This window comes from Microcebus murinus, chromosome 8 (assembly GCF_040939455.1).
Source record: "Microcebus murinus isolate Inina chromosome 8, M.murinus_Inina_mat1.0, whole genome shotgun sequence".
Lineage (NCBI taxonomy): Eukaryota > Metazoa > Chordata > Mammalia > Primates > Cheirogaleidae > Microcebus > Microcebus murinus.
The window spans coordinates 30,412,462-30,432,942 of NC_134111.1; the positions used below are offsets into that span (position 1 = coordinate 30,412,462).

Genomic DNA, 20,481 nt, shown 5'->3' on the forward strand with positions numbered 1-20,481 from the left:
GCAATGTCATCAGCAAAGCTCACAGCAACCGCAAACTCCTGGGATGAATTGATCTTCCTGCTTCAGCCTCCTGAGTAGCTGGGACTACAGGCGCGCACCACCACATCCAGCTAATTTTCTATTTTTAGTAGAGACAGGGTCTCACTGTGTTGCTCAAGCGGATCTCAAACTCCTGGCCTCAAGTGATCCTCCTGCCTTGGATTACAGGCGTGAGCCACCACTGCACCTGGCCAAATGCATATACTTATAATAATGATAGAATATCTGTCAAATACATGTATTACATGAAACAATACATCTCTTGAGGGAAAGACCCTTTATAAAAAAGTGGTTGTATGTTCCTTTTCAATAGAATATGATTCTCACCCACCCTGCCCCCACCCCTGGTGTGTCTGGATTACTGAGGTGATTTCAAAGAACACTATTGCCCAGGCTGTATCCCAAGAGATGAGTTTTCAACTGATCTGGTTTAGGCCCCAGGTATTGGTTTGTTTTTGTTTTTAATTTCTCCAGATAATTCTATTGTACAGCTTGGGTTAAGAACCACTAATACAATTATAAATAAGTAAAGTTTTATATTTTCAAATATTAAATTCCCTGAACTTTCATCTCTAGTAGGAGACTTTTAAGAATAATACTATTTGAGTAAAAACTGGTCTAATTTAAGGAATCATTAAGTATAAAATCTATACAATCAGAATGGCAAAGATTATTTTTATGTTTATTCATTGTTAAAAATAATGATAAAATGGAGCATTGGTGAGAGAAATGAGCACTGTAATACACTGTTTATAGGAATGTTAATTGAATTTGTATTGATCATCTTCGCTGAAGGGTAGTTTGACAGTATGTATCTAAAGCTTTTAAAATATGTAAACCTTTGTCCCTGTAATTCCACTTTGAAGAATTTATCCTTAGATAACAAGTAGGCAAACTGGCAAGGATATGCTAATAAGACTGTTTATTATAGTGTTGCTTACAATAGTGTTGCTTACAATAGCAAAATATTGTAAATGAGCAAAATATCCATGACTGTGGATTGATTAAATTATGATATATCCTTACATAGTACTATAATATGGTTCTATAGATATTTATATATATTAACATGGAAAGATATTCACAATATATTGATAAATGGAGAAATTTACAATATAGCATTATAGCAAGATTGTATTTTTGTTTTAAAATATATGTAATATGTGTGTGTAGATATATGTAAATCTGTATGTCTACATATGTACATATGTGCAGATGGAGAAAACCCTGAAAACTATGCACTTAAATAATGATAACTGTCTCCATAGGTCCTTTTTATTTTCTGCTTTATACTTTCATATGCATTCTAATATTGTGGGGCTTTTTTGTCACTAAAAAAAGTACTAGTTTTATAAATAAAGACCAAAAACTTTTTTAAAAATGAAAAAAATATGTATTTTGAAAATGAAACTTTGTTACTTTTATCTTCCCAACTGAATGAACTACAACATGGATTTTTCCATCTTCCCCTTGGCTAGCTGTGAAAAACAAGCTCTTTGGTAGTTACCAACAGCTGTTTCTTAATATGCTGAACTTCTTCAATACATTCGTTTTTGAAGTAGGTTAGGAAGTATAAATTTAAACTAAAGTCCTATTAACAGATGTCAAAGCATCTCTGATTGCAATTAATTTAGTTATAGTCAATGAGGGTACCATGTACCAAATAAACTGAAATGTATCTTGATGAATTTTAATGGCTAGCTTGCTTAATTTCCATGATTAATAACTAGGGTTGTTTTTTTTTTTCATTTTAGGAGGTTCAGGACCGTCATCTTCCATAGCCATAGCAGGCACCAACCACCCTGCCATCACAAAGACAACGTCTGTTCTGCAAGATGGCGTCATCGTCACCACCGCAGCTGGAAACCCACTGCAGAGTCAGCTGCCCATTGGGAGTGATTTTCCTTTTGTTGGCCAGGAGCACGCACTTCATTTTCCATCCAACAGCACTTCAAACAACCATCTTCCACACCCCTTGAACCCCAGCCTCCTCAGTTCTCTACCTATCTCTTTGCCAGTGAATCAACAGCATCTCCTAAACCAGAATCTATTAAATATCCTCCAGCCTTCAGCAGGAGAAGGCAAGTCTGAGATCAACTTCCACCCTTTAGGTTTTCTCAACCCGAATGTAAACGCTGCTTTAGCTTTTCTCTCCAGTGACATGGATGGGCAGGTATTACAGCCTGTTCACTTTCAGCTCTTAGCAGCCCTGCTTCAGAACCAAGCCCCAGCAGCTGCCATGCTTCCCCTGCCATCTTTCAATCTGACCATCTCAGATCTTTTGCAACAGCAAAATACCCCTTTACCCTCATTAACACAGATGACAGCCCCACCAGACCATTTGCCAAGCAATCAGTCAGACAACAGCCGAGCTGAGACCCTTTTAACCAGCCCCCTGGGGAACCCTTTACCAAGCTTTGCAGGCAGTGACACTACTTTTAACCCCCTGTTCCTCCCAGCTGTCACTGGGGCCTCAGGATTAATGGCCTTGAATCCCCAGCTGTTGGGAGGTGTCCTGAACTCGGCATCGGCCAACTCTGCTAATCATCCAGAGGTTTCCATAGCAACCTCCTCCCAGGCAACCACTACCACAACCACTACATCATCAGCAGTGGCAGCACTGACTGTCTCAACACTTGGTGGGACAGCAGTGGTGTCAATGGCAGAAACATTGCTGAATATATCTAATAATGCTGGGAATACACCTGGTCCAGCTAAACTCAACAGTAACTCTGTGGTGCCACAGCTACTTAACCCTCTACTGGGGACAGGTCTGCTTGGTAAGTTACATTTTTTCACAAATTTTTACGAAAGAAACGTTTTTCTAATTCTATTTTCTCCTTTTTAAAAACTCCATTTTGTCACACTATTTTTAAAAATGTTTTTGTTATGTCACAGCTTGCTTAAGGAACTAAATATAACAACACCCACATACAACCATAGTTATACAAACATGAAAATGACTTTCTCCTTTCCCCCCCTTTCTAGCAATACTAAATGTCATTTTAATCTGCTTTCTCTTCTAATTCTGATGCCACCTAAACCTAACCTACTTATCATTTCTTAAGCCAAGTAGAGTCTTATTTTTCAAATAATAAAGCACAGGTACATCTTAAAAATAACTGTTATTTGAATTTTAGTTGGTGTGGCATCACAGGGTTAGTATGAGCAGCTGCACTGTGGATGGAAACAGTTTGAGGAAGTGTTTTCCAGGTGAACCCTAAATAAATAAAACTAAATGCTTGTCCAGCAAAATAAGAAATAAGGTGTAAAAACATTTAAAGCTAAAGTTTGCCCAAGCTCAAAGAAACAGACAGCCCCTCTAGCTGCTGCTAGATTTCCTCAGAAAATACTGCTTTTTTAGACCTTTGTGGCTTAAAAACGAAGTCCTTAATATAGATTATCCTATCACAAAAAAGTTGGCAAATAATGCCAAGTATATTTAGCTGATAGATGCAAGTAACTATAATATAAAGTTCAGGAATGGTATTCATAAAGTCTGGAAACATAAGAGAATATGCATGATGTTGTCAAAAGCATCTTCAATATGTCAAAAATAATTTTTAATTATTGTATTTAGATTTTATGGACACCTTTATAATATAGCATAATTAGTTTTATTTGGCATTGAAATCACTATAGTTAAATAACCTAAAAAGCATTATAGATTTATATACTTCAAGTTATAGGACAATTTTTATGACATTGTCCTCGAGATATGTCAGAGTAATTTCAAGACAATTTTGAATTTTGAATATAAATTTAGTTATTAATTAATCTTACTGATTATATAATACTTATTTTTAATGATTATGACAATGAATTCTTTTGTGTTGTTAGCTTTTTTCACAATTTTAAATTTAGGTTACCAACCTTTAGCTCCAAAACAAAATGCATATTTCTAAACCAAATCTCTGATTTTTATTTGGTGGTATTTATTGATGATCATGGCTTGAAGACTCAGTTTTTTAAACAAGGCCCAATCAAGCCCACCCATTTTAATCATTTGGTCAAATATGATTGCTAAAATATTTTAGGACTAATTTTAACCATTAATTTTAGGTGCTCTAACAAAAATAAAATCACATAACACTAAAGTTCAGTATATAAGGATTTGTTAATAAATAGAGCAAGGAGTAAGTAGTCTTTCCGTGATATAAAACCAAAAACTAATTATGCAAGATAAAACTAAATCATAAAGCTATTATTTCCTTACCACTTATTAAGACTTTGAGGAGAAAAAAAAGAAAAGAGTTACCCAACCAGGTCTAGCTATTAGTTTTTGTTTCAGGAATTGTCAGGTACAAAGAGAGGCACAGAATCTCCGAAGAATCATATTGACTTATATTTTATGTTTTCAAACTGTAGGTGATATGTCATCAATAAACAATACTTTGAATAACCATCAACTGACTCATCTACAGTCGCTGTTAAACAACAATCAGATGTTTCCTCCAAATCAGCAACAACAGCAACTTCTCCAGGGGTACCAGAACCTCCAGGCATTCCAAGGACAGTCCACAATTCCTTGCCCAGCTAACAATAACCCCATGGCATGTCTGTTTCAGAACTTTCAGGTACTCTCCTTCCCCGGGTCATGTTAGAAGAAAACAATGTCTGGGTTTGTTTGAGCACTTAATTTGGGGAATGGGAGAAAAAAGTAGGTTGTGTGCCATTTCACCTCTATTACACTGTTATTTCTCGATCATGAATATTGTTAAGCATTCCAGTCTTTTGTGTGAAGTTTATTTTATTTTGTCTGAAGCATCTCAGTAGTTCTTTTGGAGCTGTTAGTAAAAACTAATAATATGACCCTCTTAAACCTTTTTGTCATTTCTCATTGCTCTCGTCATTGAGACCCACAACCTTAACATGCCTGCCTAACCTTCCTCTCCAGCCCCAGTTCCCACCACTCTCCCCCTGGCTTCAGCCATATTGTCTTTCTTTAGTTCTTCAAAGTGACTAAGTTCCTGGTAGATTAAGGGACTAGATGGAAAGAATAACATTAAATAAATATAAGAAAAAAGAAAGTTTTTAAAAATAACCTTCGGGTAAAGAAAGCTGTTTGAGCATAGCACAAAACCAAGGATGTCAAAAGGAAAAGAAGTAACAGAGTTGAATATATAAAACTTTTTTTTTTTTTTTTGAGATGGAGTCTCACTCTCTTGCCTAGGCTAGAGTGCGGTGGCATCAAGCTAACTCACAGCATCCTCAAATTCCTGAGCTCAAGCAATCCTCCTGCCTCTGCCTCCCAAGTAGCTGGGACTACAGGCATGTGCCACTATGCCCGGCTAATTTTTTCTATATATTTTTAGTTGGCCAGTTAATTTCTTTCTATTTTCAGTAGAGGCAGGGTCTCAGTCTTTCTCATGTTGGTTTCAAACTCCTGACCTTGAGAGATTCACCCACCTCGGCCTCCCAGAGTGCTAGGATTACAGGCGTGAGCCACCGTGCCCGGCCAAAACTTTTAAGTCTCTTTGCCAAGGATATTCTAAACAAAGTTAAAGACAAAGGGCATCCCGGTAGAAAATACTTGCATAATACATACCAAATAATTACTTCCTATAAATATAAAAAGAGTTCCTACAAATCTGGAAGAAAAAGGCAAACTGATTTTAAAAAATGAGCAATAGATATGAACAGACAATTCACAAAAAGGGAAAGATTAATAAACATAGGAAAAGAATAATCAGAGTTACACAAATTATAACACTAATGTGCCCATCAGATTGATGATATACAGGGCTGACAAAGGTGCAGGAAATGGGATCTCTCAGGTTATTTTTGATCTGATTCTATGCTAATGCAATCCTTTTCGAGGATAATTTAATAATATATCAGATTTTAAAGTATATGTACCTTTGGACCCATAAGTTCAACTTCTGTGTATTTATTTTAGAAAAATCTTCAAATGTGAACAAAAGAACACATATAGAAACATTCATTACAGCATGATTTGTGGTGTCAAAAATTATGAACCATTTATAAGTCTTGAACCATTTAAGTATCCATCAGTAGGGAAATAGTAAAATATGTTATGGTACACTATACCCCCTCTACCTAGCAGTTTAAAAGATTAGGTTGATTCATATAATCTAATATGGAAAGATCTGTAAGAGTTTAAGACTCTAGTGCTGAAGTATTGTGGAACAGTATTACAGTACAATCCCATTCATGTTGAAAGAAAGAAAGGAGGAGACAGAGGAAGGAAGGAAAGGAAGAAGGGGAACTAGCTATACACCTGCACACTGTAATGTATTAAAAAGTATCTGTAAGCACGCACTCCAGCCCTGGTTACTTCTGAGAAATGAGATGGGATTAGAGTGAGGTGGGAAAGTGTGGGTTTGGGGTAAAGAGTAGTGATGAAGAAAACCTTTATCTTTTTTGAAATGATAAAATATTTACATATCTCTTATGTAAAAAAAATAATTTAAAAAGGAAGATGTGCCCAACCGTGTCACCAAGAAAGCAAGATAAAGCATGAAGAGAAGCCATTAGATTTAGCAATTAGGACGTCAGCAGTGACTTGGCAGAATGCATGCAGTCTTGGTGGAGTGCTGGGAGCAGGAGCCAGGCTACAAAGGATGGAACAATGAATGGGAGGTTAGGAATTAAGGAATGTAGGTTAAATAAATGGATTTTGGCTGCTTTTGTCACACATACAAAAAAAGTAACTGTGAGATGATAGATAAATGTTAATTTGATTCACTGTAGTAACCATTTTACTATCTAGGTGAATCCTATAACACTATGTCATTAACCTCAAATACATACAATAAAATTTATTTTTTAAAAAGCTTAATTATGAAGACATAAGAGAAATAAGGCAGTGCCCAGAGGTAGGTGTTAGGTTGATGCAAACTTTTAAAATATGGAAGCCATGCATATAATCATATGCCAAAGGAAAGAGTGAAAAAAGGGGAAGAGATTGACCATAAAGAAGAGAAGGGTAATAGATGAGGCAAGATCCCTGAGGAGGAAGTTGAGATCCAGAGCATAAATGGAGGGCTTACCCTCAGAGAGCGGAAGGGGCCCTCTTATACTGGGAAGCAGGACAGGATTTAGGACAGGTATAGCTGTGGAGAAGTATGTACTGCCAGGAGCAGGCAGTATCAGAGTATGAGAAATTATGAGAATTCTTGCCTGATATGCTCCATTTTCTCTGTTAAATAAAGTCATCTACTAAGAATAGTGCAGAAGATGGCTTGAAGAAATAAATGAAAATTTGAATCGTTGTAGAGAATAAGAGTGATATCTAACTAGAAGACCACAGGATTATGGGTAGGAGTAAGCCCCTAGCTGAAGATAGAAGCCATAAATTCCTCTAGACAAATATTGAGCATCCTCACTGTAAATACATCCTCATCTGTAAATACAGATGAGGTAGGAAGTTGACTTGACCCGAGATTGGGCTTTATCTGGTAGGTGTAAACAAAATAATAATAGCAAGAGAGAAGTTGATGTGTGATGATGGACCCCAGGTTCTTGTTTAGCAGGGAAGGATGTAAAGACAGAAAGGGAGCGATCACTGGGTGGGAAATCCAAGGTATCAAGGTTCTGGAGTAGTAATTCTTAGATGGGGTTGGTGAAATTAGAATAAACTCGGGCACTTTTTCAAACTGCCCTCATCCTTCCTGTACTAAAATTTTGGTATGCTCCCCTGGTAGGCATTCCCAGCTTTACCTCTTCCCAGTTGAGAATCACTTCTATAGGCAGCCATTGTCACTGTTGACAGCATGGGGGTGTCCTTCAGCCTGTAGCCTGATAAGGTTGAGGAGCAGGTGTTACTACCTCATATGAAGACTTGAAAATTATAGTGTCATATTATTGTTAAAAAAGGAATATATATGTTTTATTTTTTATATTGTATTTTGTTTAGTTAAGTAGAAACATCAGTGAGTTAGAAACCATTTTCAAAATCTGGATTTTCTTTGTAATTTAAACAGTGCTGATTTGGTTATCTGTGACATGACTTTCTCTTCAAATCCTAAGTTGCAAAGACCTGTAATGACACTAAATAAGTGGAGTCATCACCTGAGAACATTTTGTGTCCCACTACCTCACGTTTAATTTTTGTAGAGAATGTTTAGTAATGATAATTATTTTTTAAAGTCTTTTGAATGATTTTAACCAAAGAAATGGAACCCAAATATAATCAAGATGTAAGCTTTTCTATACAGTGACTTTTTATTTCAGTTTTGAGTCTCATTGTTTATATTTCCTTCCTTGTTATGTCTGTTTGTCTTTTGCACTTGATCTTAGCCAAAAGGCGGAGAAGCGACTGTCTGTCTGTCTTTTGGTAAATCTTAAAATTATGGCCTTTCTCTTTGAGGCCTTTAAAATTATTTCCCTTTCTCTCACTGCTTCCTGTCTGTTTCTTTAAGGTGAGAATGCAGGAAGATGCAGCTCTCCTCAACAAAAGAATAAGCACTCAGCCGGGGCTCACAGCACTTCCTGAGAATCCGAACGCTGCACTTCCACCTTTCCAAGATACACCTTGTGAGCTGCAACCAAGGATTGACCCATCTCTTGGTCAGCAGGTGAAGGATGGCCTCGTTGTGGGTGGCCAAGGTGATGCTTCCGTAGATGCCATTTACAAAGCAGTTGTCGATGCAGCCAGCAAAGGGATGCAGGTTGTCATCACCACTGCAGTCAACAGTACAACTCAGATCAGCCCCATTCCAGCTCTGAGTGCCATGAGTGCCTTCACTGCCTCGATTGGTGACCCATTAAATCTCTCCAGTGCTGTCAGTGCGGTCATTCATGGACGAAACATGGGAGGTGTGGATCATGATGGTAGGCTGAGGAATGCAAGAGGGACTCGGCTGCCCAAGAATCTAGACCATGGGAAAACCTCAAACGAAGGAGATGGGTTTGAGTATTTCAAGTCAGCAAGTTGCCACACGTCCAAAAAACAGTGGGACGGGGAACAAAGCCCCAGAGGGGAGCGAAACAGGTGGAAGTATGAGGAATTTTTAGATCATCCAGGCCATATCCACAGTAGTCCTTGTCACGAAAGGTCCAACAATGTCTCTACACTGCCATTTCTGCCTGGGGAACAGCACCCAATACTGTTACCACCAAGAAACTGTCAAGGGGATAAAATTCTGGAGGAAAATTTCAGGTATAATAACTACAAAAGAACTATGATGAGTTTTAAGGAGAGACTAGAGAACACTGTGGAAAGATGTGCACACATTAATGGGAACAGACCTCGACAGAGTCGGGGATTTGGAGAGCTGCTAAGCACTGCAAAGCAAGACCTGGTCCTAGAGGAGCAGTCTCCAAGTTCCTCAAATAGTTTGGAAAGTTCTCTGGTCAAAGACTACATCCATTACAATGGAGACTTTAATGCCAAAAGCATTAATGGGTGTGTGCCTAGCCCTTCAGACGCTAAAAGCATTAGTAGTGAAGATGACCTAAGGAATCCAGACTCCCCCTCTTCAAATGAGTTGATACATTATAGACCAAGGACGTTCAATGTTGGCGACTTGGTCTGGGGCCAAATCAAAGGACTGACTTCCTGGCCTGGAAAATTAGTAAGAGAAGACGACGTTCACAATTCATGTCAACAAAGCCCCGAGGAAGGGAAGGTATACCAATCTTTATCCATTGTCAAATACTAACCTTTGTTCAGATATCAATTATTGTTTTTTGTTATCATCACTTTGGATTCTTTGGATTTGAAATTAGGATTCTCCATGACTGATTGAGGTCTCACAAGCTTCTGGAGCATAAAATGAAGAGGGGATGGTTATAGTCACCAAAATGTCATATCGACAAGGGGTGAGTTATGAAGCATTTATAGATCACACTAGTGCTCAGGGTGGCTCTGAGCCAGGAACCAGATTTCCAGAATTTTGTCTACTCTGCCTTCCTTTTCTGCATTTACCTAATTCTTCATTTCATACACAGAGGAGGAAGGCAAGTGCCAATGACTAGGGAAAAAAACCTGGTAGCCCTTGGAGGTCCAGGAGTGTGGCAGAGTAGTGTCCTCCCAGGCAACTGGAAGTACCAGGGGACAGTGTCTCCTCCATGTGCTTGCATGTGCCACATAGAGCTGGGGAGGGGGTAAAATCTGGGTGTAGTTGCAGCCTTTTCTGGAAGCAGCAGGTAATGTCTGAGTTAACAATGGTGTCTCCTTTCAGGAAAAGTTCTAGGCCTTTATAACATATGGAAATGTTTAACCCCATAGTCTGGTTCTACTTAGCACAATCTGATCATATAAATTAAATGAAAACTTCTCCATGAAACTACCATTCAATTTAAAAGAAATTAGTAAGGGTCTTCTGAGCTTCCCCTGCACCCCCCCCCCTTATAAATGGTAAAATTGGCTCACTAAGCAAGAAATATGCAGACTGTTTAAAGTAGATAGAAAAATTTATATCTGACCAGGAAGAGATAATTATGCACATTCCCCTCATATGGTGAAGAAGCATATGATTTTTCATCTTCTTAGGTAATAAAAGTTACTCTTACAGGTATATATTATTCTCTTAAAGAGTATATTGTATAAAGCTATTTCAACTCTGCTCAAACTTTCACTGGCGCTTAGGTTTAATGGCAGGAAACCAAAAGCATTTTTGCCAGCACAATAAAAGGATTGTCTTTCTCCAAACGACCAGGAGGTCCTTAAACCTTGCTTATATTGCCTAATATATACTTGTCAGGGTATAGTCTGGGCATAATGTTTCTATGTTTGATAAGAAAATGAATTCCATATTCCTACTCACAAAACATTTTATTCTCTATATTCTCTGAGACCAGACAAACATTCTTTAGGTTGATAAACCTAAATATTCTTGACAGTTTATTCAAGAAATAATTAGAAACAGCAAAAGTGGGCTTTTATGATATAAATGGAACTGCTACAAATACAAGATGTAGACATTGAACTGTTTTACAATCTCTGTGCAAACGAACCAAGTCTTTTTTATGTGCCATTTTACAAAAAGCTTAACTAAAGAAAAGATTATGGCCTCCCTTCTCCGGAAACATTCTTCCTGCCCTAAATGCTTTGTCTAAATATCGTTTTATGTCCTCAGGAGAATAAAGGCATGTATTTTTAACACATTTCACATTAAACAATGGTCTGAATTTTCTGATTAATCTGTGTTCAAAATCTCCTGAGATTCAGTTATTCGCTGATGTTAGGGGAGATATACTTTAAAAAAAAATCATCTAAGAGTCTAAAAAACATTTATTTTGCTTCATTTAAATAAGCAGAGTGGTATTTATTTGCTATAAAATCATAGTGTTTTTAAAATCCAGATTCTTCTTCTTTATTTTAGGTAATAAATGAATTCCTAATCAGGAGCAAAAAATTGCTTCCATAAATTCAAATATTCCTTCTCCCATTGGTTGACATTATAATTTTGCATTCTCAAGAAAAACCTTAATATCAAGATATACTAAAAGTGTTTTTAGTAATTCAGAAAATATAATTTAAAGCACACATTTAGAAATGAAAAACTGAAAACATGTAATGAAGTATTAATGATAATACACGAGACATTTATCGATCATTAAAAAGCAAGGTATAACAACATTAAAAGTTCTAGGGCCCTTAACATTTTTAAAAACCTCTGGTCTTTTCAGGACCCACCTCACTTTTGCACATAAAAATACAAAACACTACTTGGTAAACTTCTTTTTTTCTCCTATAGTTCATAAAACAAAGGACTTCCTCATACCTTCTTTAATGATGTCCAGTGAGCCAGAGTTCTCATTTTATAATACCAGAAAAGGTGAAATTTCAAACACAGGTCTGACTCCAAGCCAACTACCTGATATACTGGTGACCCTGGTTCATCAAGAAAAAAATTAAACTATGTTTAATTTCCATATAAGACAATGAGCACAATCTTTTCCAGAAAGATCTCTAGTAAAATGTTTTTAAAAATTTGTACTCTTATTCAGGTGAACCAATTATTATGTAAATTTTATTTACATAGAACCCCTTAATGCCCAGCAATGTTGGATAAATAAAGCCTTGTATATTAATAACCAGACTTCTGCTTTTAAAAAGATAAGCAGTTACTTAGGTTCCCTTCTACATAGTGTGGCAATGCCTGACATCATTTAATAAAGTCTAGAGAGAAAGAGACTAACTCCATAAACAATTTGTTTATTATAGTAAAACCTTATTAATTCTACCTTGTTGATGTGGACTGTGGGATCATTTCCCATAGTGTTTATCTTTGTAGTGTCCCAGAAGAAAAGATTTACCAAACAATTTTTGTACATGTCATCAAGACTTTCAGCTTTTATACTATTTCTGTGTCCACCTAAGTAAATTAATCCAAGATTCTGTCAGATCCCACAAGATAAAATCCATGTTAACTCAAGTTTTAGAATGGATTTATTATGCCCCTCCATCCCACAACCTATCATTTATTATTTTCAGTTACGGTCTTTGTTCTCAGAAAGCCACTTCAAATTCTTTTTTGGAAACAGGCAAAGTAGAAAATATAAATGATTAATTAACAGGATCGCAGATTACCATTTCAAATCAAGCTAGGCGCCTCTCCCCAATGTTTCTAAAAATATCAACTCAAACTTTCTTCCTCTACTTTCCTACCTAACCCCACTCCACACACATACAACAATATTTATTAGTAGAGATTTTTTAACAGTTGGTCTGAACCGCTGTCCTAATGTTGAAGTTATGCGACAGCACTGGAGAGTATTATGTGCCTTGTATTATACCATTCAGGAAGTGCTCACTAGCATGTTTTTTCCCTTTGTTAACAATTTGTGATGAAATGCATTCTGGGAGATAGCTCTTGTTCTAAATAAATGGTGCAAGTTTCTCTCCGAACCGTGAACCTTTTATCCCTTGTGGTTCAAGTGGCAAGGATAAGACTTCAGTGCTGTTCTCTAGAACGTAGTCATGGCCAGAGAGATGCACTTCCAGCTCTCGGCATAGTGCTAAGAAATTCTTGGAAAGGGCAATGGCTACCCCTGGCATTATATCTAAAGGCCTTAATGTGCAAACATTTTTAAGCCTATGCCACTATGGGGGGAAATGGTTATTTTTATGTATTTATTTTAAGAATTATTTAAAAATAGGGAAAATGCTGTTGCTTTCTAAAATTTATTTCATAATTGTCATCTGTCATCCTTGATTTTACATTAACTAGCCTAAAAGTGTTGCCTCTTAAGCAATAATAATCAAAAATAATTTTTTTTTCTGCATAGATTTTTCCTCTTGTTGAACATTGTCCCATTGGTCTTCCTATTTCATTACTCTCACACTTGAAGTGTATTCCAACCCAAGCCAAATTTAAGAAAAGATTTTTACTAGACCAGCACCAAAATATTTCTTTTCAGAAACACCTGTTGCTGGACAGGTACAGAGACACTTCCTTGTTACTGAGAAAAGCTCTATGTCTCCATGCAACACCACCTGATTAAATGAAGACATGTTTTTAAAATCGTCAGTGGATAGGGTGCCCCCTCTTTGGAATCACACTTCCATTTTTTTCCACATGGTTATATTTGTCAGGCAGAGATAAAAAATAGCTCTCTGAGTAGTCATTCAAAGCTGACAAAACTCATCATTATTAAAACTCATCACCAAATTTATTTGGGGGCAATACACTTTCTGTGTGTCGGTGCAGCATCACACGCACACATGTTTTGACAGTGTGGAGCATAAGCAGAGACAGCTTGCCTTGCGTTCTGTGGGTGTGTAACTTAAGAAGGTGCGCCCTCTAGCCATGTTTAAACATTTCACTCTGAAGAACACTCTTTCTGTGCTTTCTTATCAGTGTGAGCTGTTTGCATTCTTTGGCAGTATAATTCTCTGTCGAAAGTGTTCTTTGTGTATTCACTTTGCCTCTTCTGTTTTCTTAGCTCCTGCTGAAAATGAATCCTGTTCTCTGTACCTCAATATTCACAACATTTGGGCTACATTTGGGCTGGTGGTGTGACAGGGGCAATCAGTGCCCTGTCAGGACCAGCGTCCCCTTGAAAAGGGAGCAAAACAGTTTTTGAAAAGTAATAAGAAAGATAAAATCCAGGCTAACAAAGTCAATTCCTGATCAGAATTTGAAAGATAAATAAAGATGAAGATCTAGACAAGACCGAAAATGTGAATATCAAGAAAAAGACTAAACTAAGTAAAAAGGCTAGTGAGTTTGTGGAATATTGTGAACTTCTTTTTCCTGAGTGAGATTAAAGAGGGATGGGAAGCCTGTCTCCTTTCACACAGAGAACTGAGCCCCAACACAGAGTTCATGCGCTTGTCCATATGATTTTCACACAGAAAGTGGCAAATGGAATGTCAGGGCTGAGGCAAATACATGCTTCTGTGATATGAGCTTTTAAACTCTGTTTTCTTAGAAATAGGAGTTTATCCAAAATACTTCATTCTATTTATGTGTTGTGGATTGATAAGTAATTTATCACATTTAGAGTAGATTTACGCCCATCCTGTAATATAGTTTTATAGCATTTAAAAACACTGCTATCCAAAGTTAAGAGGAAAATAAAAAAAAAGTCTTAGATGGTGCCGCTGACTAAAATTGTAATAATGGGAATTGGTTAGTTCATTTGCAAAACTTGTGGTCCATTTAAGGGAATGATTAGTACTTTTCTATGAGTACTATTATACTGTTGTTGGAAAATTAGGTTCATTCTTTTTGTCACAGGTGAATCAACTTTTTACCCTAAATTATTTATTGTCATTAATTCCCATTCTTTAAAAAATATTAAAATATTGCACTTAAGTTAGCAGGATTTTTTAGTTTAAAGATGTTATTTTTTTGAGAAACTTACTATCATTTTTAGCATTTACTATTTAATAAGTCTTTGATGATAATGAACCTAATAAATGCTTCATATTTGCTTATTGCTTCAGAGCTGTATTTCCCAGACTTCAGCTAACACTGCATATTACTTATATTATTATCCACTTAAAATTTTTCTTTAAATTCATTTATTAATTAATGTAGTCATCAAACAAATATTTATTGGGCACATATGTACTAGATGCTATTCAGCCACTTTTTAAATTTGAATAACTTCTTTAGTCTTATCCTAAGATCTTATGTATGAAATCGTAGATATATTATTTGTATTTTTCTAATTTAAATTTAGATGACTGTATAACTATTAAAAATGTTTAAAGGTTTGTCCATATTCCACCTAAAATAATTTCTCATTCCCCCAGTGGCACTTTGGGCAAGACTGCTTTGGTGTTCATAAAGCATCTTCATGTTCATGGGTTTTTTAGATCCTCTCGATGATCTATAAAGATGTTCAGAATTATCCCTATTTTATAAATGACAGACCAGAAGCTTGGAGAAATAGTATTGCTGAGAACACAGATCACAGGCACTTAAGCCAGGCTCCGGTCCTGGTCTTCTAACTCTAGCTTAACACTCTTTGCATTATACCATCCCCCACAACAGGACATTCTAGAAAAGGAATGGGGAAGTGAAGAATGAAAAGGGTAGCTTGAGGTCAATGTCTTATCTCTGTTATGAAATCTGTGATGTAGCTTGTGCTCCATCATTTGACCTTTGTGTGACAGCTTTACCTCAACACTAAGTAGCAGCAAAGGATTCACAAAGATTAAAGGATTAAAGCCTGCAGGAAATTTTAGCATCATCTCTAGTGAACTAGCTCTATCATTGATCCAGGTTTTTCTAATATCTACTATACCTTACTTTCAAAGGTTGGTTTGGCTCTCTGAAAGATTTGTGTCTCCTTTTGTCACAGACTTTAAGTTACTTCTGAGATATAGAAGGTGCCATGGTGCTGACTCCAAATCAAATTTAATTAAATTTCCAAATGTTTAATATGTGTTTTGTGAACAAAATAAACAAATAAGCAACCAGAGACTCAGCAGTATTCAGAAAAACTTTTTTTTTTTTTTTTTGAGACAGAGTCTTACTCTGTTGCCTGGGCTAGAGTGCCATGGCATCAGCCTAGTTCACAGCAACCTCAAACTCCTGGGCTCAAGCATTCCTCCTGCTTCAGCCTCCTGAGTAGCTAGGACTACAGGCATGTGCCACCATGCCTGGCTAATTTTTTTCTGTATTTTTTAGTTGGCCAATTAATTTCTTTCTATTTTTATTAGAGACAGGGTCTCACTCTTGCTCAGGCTGGTCTCGAACTCCTGAGCTCAAACGATCTGCCCGCCTCGGCCTCCTGGAGTGCTAGAATTATAGGCGTGAGCCACCATGCCTGGCCAGAAAAACTCTTAATCCTGTACCATATAATAGTGTCTGGCTTTTTCTGAGTATGTTTCTAACCCCACTGAACCAACTGTAAGACCATTTGTGTTGAAGAATTATTATATATAAAGAATTTGAATTAAAGAAGAGTTTGAGGAATCAAAAATATTAACGTATGTGTATATTTAGACATGAGGTAATATGTGAACTATAAGTACATATAATTCCAGGTATATTTTTATAGTTCTTGAAAGACATATGTGTAAAGAGTTATACCATGTTGGCCATTACTATTAGCATTATTAGGATGAAACTGTAATACTGAGATTATTATGAGTAAAGATAAATTATAAAGTTCTCTCCCAAATTCTCATGAAGATAGGAATTAAATAATTTATAGAACTCTTGGCTTATGAATGTACAAAAATGTAAGATTATAATTATAGATAAAAGTATTAAGTATCTTAAATTGCTCCTTCAGTGTAAATTTTATAAAAATATTTGTGTTTGACCTTTTTAAAGTCACATTTATGTATTTGATTTCTCAGTACTTTTTTGATTTACAAGTTAGCTAAGTAATTTACAGGGGAATGTTCATTACATTATTAAATATGATTTCTATTTGACTAGAAATTGAATTTTTTTTGTTCTTCTCTGATACCATTTTTTGGGGTATCTTTAAATAATTTCTTGCATATTGTTCAAGTATATTTCCCCCAAAACAACACACTCTTCATATATATTTATATTTCACAATAAAGTATTAAAATTCTAAAACAAAATAAATTAAACATTTTCTTCCAGATATATATGATTTTGCCATACTGGAAATGCACAGTGGTGTATATCTTATATTTAGTTTCAGAAAGCAACACCTGTTGCTTTCTGTTTTGAGGTCATTGAATCCTTTGTAAATAATATAGCTCATTGTGAGAGTACCTTAGAACCTTAGATACAGATTTAAATGAAGAAAAAATAGTAGAGAATTAGTTCAGAAAAATATAACTGGACAATTATCCAAGCATAAAGAATTTTGATGATGAATTTGGGCAAGTTGTCATCTAAATTTCTGTAAAAATACAATTTAATTTTAAATAGTTTGACCTCAGTTTTTGAGTGTGCCTGTGTGTATATATTATATATATATATGTGTGTAATTTTATATATATAAGCTTTATATATATAAAATGACTGTATATTTCAATGTATGTTGGAGCTGGCATATGGAGAGAGGTTGAGTACTTTGGAGTGAGACCTGAGTTTCAATTCTGGCCATGTTACTTAAACTCACTGAGTCCCATCTGTAATACACAAATAATACTAGTTTACAGCATTATCTTATTAAATGATAAAACAGTGCCTTTTACATAATAAATGCACAAAAATGTTTTTACTGACCCTTATTCCTTATTTAATTAAAAATAAAAACTGAAGACTTAAAAAAATAGTTTGACCTAACTTTGTTTTTAAAAATAAGACCAATGGGGTAAGTTTTCATTGCTGTCTTGCTCTGTTTCTGCATTGTGTGGCCCGATCAACACCTTCTGAGATCTCTCACTACGCCAGTTTGTGTCTGATAGAACTTCCTTCCTACTGCCAAGAATGTCATTTAAATATAAGTGGAATTAGTTATTGATTACATAAATGTAACATGCAAAACATCTTTCATACCCCCTTCATGTTAGTGAATACATGATGGAAACGCATTTCTAACATGAAATGTGAAAATGTATCCAGGAATATTTTTAACAACACATGGTTACATTCAGCTTACTTAAGCTTTTCTAGTCATCCCTGTAGCCCAATAGGACACTTTTTTTTTTTCATCTAAAGTGTTATTGGAACAAAGTTGTCTCTTGTTCAAGCACACAATGAATCAGGGATCTCCAACGAACATGTGTGTGTAAGATATTTGGATTCTTTAGGACAAAAATACAAAAATATGAGAAGGTCAAACCAGTAAAGGTAATAAATTTAAAAAACGTACATGAAAAGGAAAAAATTTCCATTATTTGACTATTTTTCTTATTGAAGAATTAGAAATGCTTGTTTTCAGACTTGATAATGGAAACCCTTTGTTAATCATCACTGTATACTAGATTCAAAGGGGTCATAGAGAAATTATTTATAAATGATGTTCATGAGTCAGTCATGAAGCTATATAAAGACAAAAGTTAATAATAATTTCTTTGCTTTTACCCATGAGGCATTTTGGTGAACACTGAAATTCTGTATAAAAGTGTCTTAGGATGGGGGAGAAACTGAGGTAGAGAACGGCCGGGGTCCTTGCCTTGAGGCTGTTTACACAGCAAGCAACACTTGTTTTTTCTTAAAAAATTTTTTACAGATCAATAAAAATAGTAATGTTTTTCCTAAAGGTGATTTTAGTCACAAGTCTTCAAGTTTTCCTAATTATTACTTGATTGTTATTAATTGGTTTTCTTAAGGGGAGTGACTTCAAGAACCATGACAGAGATTATTGGAGGGTGGGCGTGGCAAAAGCTGTGCCCCTCCCCCACAACACACAGGCACAAATTTCCCAGCCACACTTGGTGCCCAAGCTCTGTTGGTATGGCAGACTTCACACAGACTGACAGTGATAAAGCAGGACAGGACAGAGGACATGCTCATAGGTATAGCAACACCCTTTTCCCACATGGGGACGGGCCATGCATGGCCTGCTCCCCCACTTGCTTTGTGGCCGCTGCAGAGCCAGATGCACACTGAATCATGACAGTTGCTCTGTGCTAGGCTAGGTGTTCAACACAACCTGTCACATTTTAATTCTCACAGCAATTCTAGCAGGAAGGTAGGTATCATTGTCCTCATTTTAAAGAGGAGGAAACTGAGCCTCAGAAAATGTTAAGTGTTTTACTTGTGCTAGGAAGTGAAGAGGTAGGATTCCAACTCTGATCTGTTGGCTCCAAAGCCCACCCCCTTCACTGACCATCACTGTCCGTCTTCCTTTGACAGGATTCTACAGATTTGCAGTTGCTGAGCATCAGGCAGTGAAGAAAGTGAACCAGGATCTCCCATTTATATGATTTTGTGAATTGAAGGTTATTTAAATTCCAGGTTTTGTTCCCAAAACATTATTTTCCAAATGTTGACTATTTCAAAGCCAAACAGTCCTTCCTTTGCACTGATGTCACGGGCTGGAGCCACAGAATCAGCCTCTAATGACTGAGTGAGGACAGAACATGTGACAGGGCAGTGAAGGTTAAAGCCCCCCCCTCACCCGTGCGTCACCTGCCTGTACAGCAGCAAAGTAAAAACCGTGTTTAACAATTGCAGGTCTGGGTAATGTGGTTTGGTCTTCATACCTTCACTCAGGTGGAGCCCGAGAAGTTGAAGACACTAACAGAAGGTTTGGAAGCCTACAGCCGAGTCCGGAAAAGAAACAGAAAGTAAGCACTTTTTTTCCCCATTTTATTTTTCAAGGATATAATTTACTGGTTTTCCTTCAAAGGGGCAGTGAAATCTCACTGATTCTGCTGATTCTGTCCATGTTGTGGGCTGCCTGAGTACTGTTTAATAGTTATCACCAAAGAGGACTGTTATAGATAAGGCAAATTAGCTGTTACAGAAAATATTTTCTTAACAGTTTATGTTTACGGTATGTGTTGGATTTGTCTCTTCATCAGCTCTTTCCTCACTCCCTCCATCTCTATTCTTCTCATTTAGTAAAAGAGAAAATATGATAAATATCCTCAACATGTGGCAATTAAATAGGATCTGGAAGTGTAGTGAGTCTATCCATTTGCATTTAAATACTTTGGTGGGGAAATACCCCCAGTTATACACGTGTAAATAATTTTGGCAGATTAACTGATAGTCATAGTGATGCTAAGTAATGATTTTTGTTGTCACAGCAGGGGCGTGGACTCGAAAATAGGTTTTCTTTTTGGAATTATAACAAAAAGTTGAACTTTGGGCCATTTTTATTCAGGTTTTTCTGGATCTTTATTTTCTGAGTTAATGTAGTATGGAAAAGCTGATAATATTAGAAACATAATTTTTGCTGTCATAAATGTAGTTTTATATATCATGACTATTATTTAATAATAAGGTAGAGAATTACAAATGTGCTTCTGTACATCTACAATTTCCACATTAGCAAACAACCAAGAATTAAATATTAATTAATTTTTATTCATTTGGAAAATGGTTCTCACATTTCCCCTCAACGATTGATACATAGGCCTAATGTTTTATACCTTATCATCTTTTTAAAAATGTCACTTTAACTTATGTTTGT

General features: G+C 36.2%; 1 protein-coding gene across 5 annotated transcripts in view; it reads left to right on the top strand.

Annotated features, from left to right (window-relative positions):
* MBD5 (methyl-CpG binding domain protein 5) overlaps positions 1–20,481 on the top strand; it is a 399,974-nt gene that overhangs the window by 363,732 nt on the left and 15,761 nt on the right. For 4 of the 5 annotated variants that reach the window (XM_076005508.1, XM_076005506.1, XM_076005507.1 and 1 more), the window contains 4 exons: positions 1,794–2,819; positions 4,408–4,616; positions 8,424–9,632; positions 19,518–19,630. In XM_076005508.1, coding sequence (XP_075861623.1) covers positions 1,794–2,819; positions 4,408–4,616; positions 8,424–9,632; positions 19,518–19,630 — 2,557 coding nt within the window. The remainder of the gene's footprint in view (positions 1–1,793; positions 2,820–4,407; positions 4,617–8,423; positions 9,633–19,517; positions 19,631–20,481) is intronic. The other variant, XM_076005509.1, reaches the window with a different exon arrangement.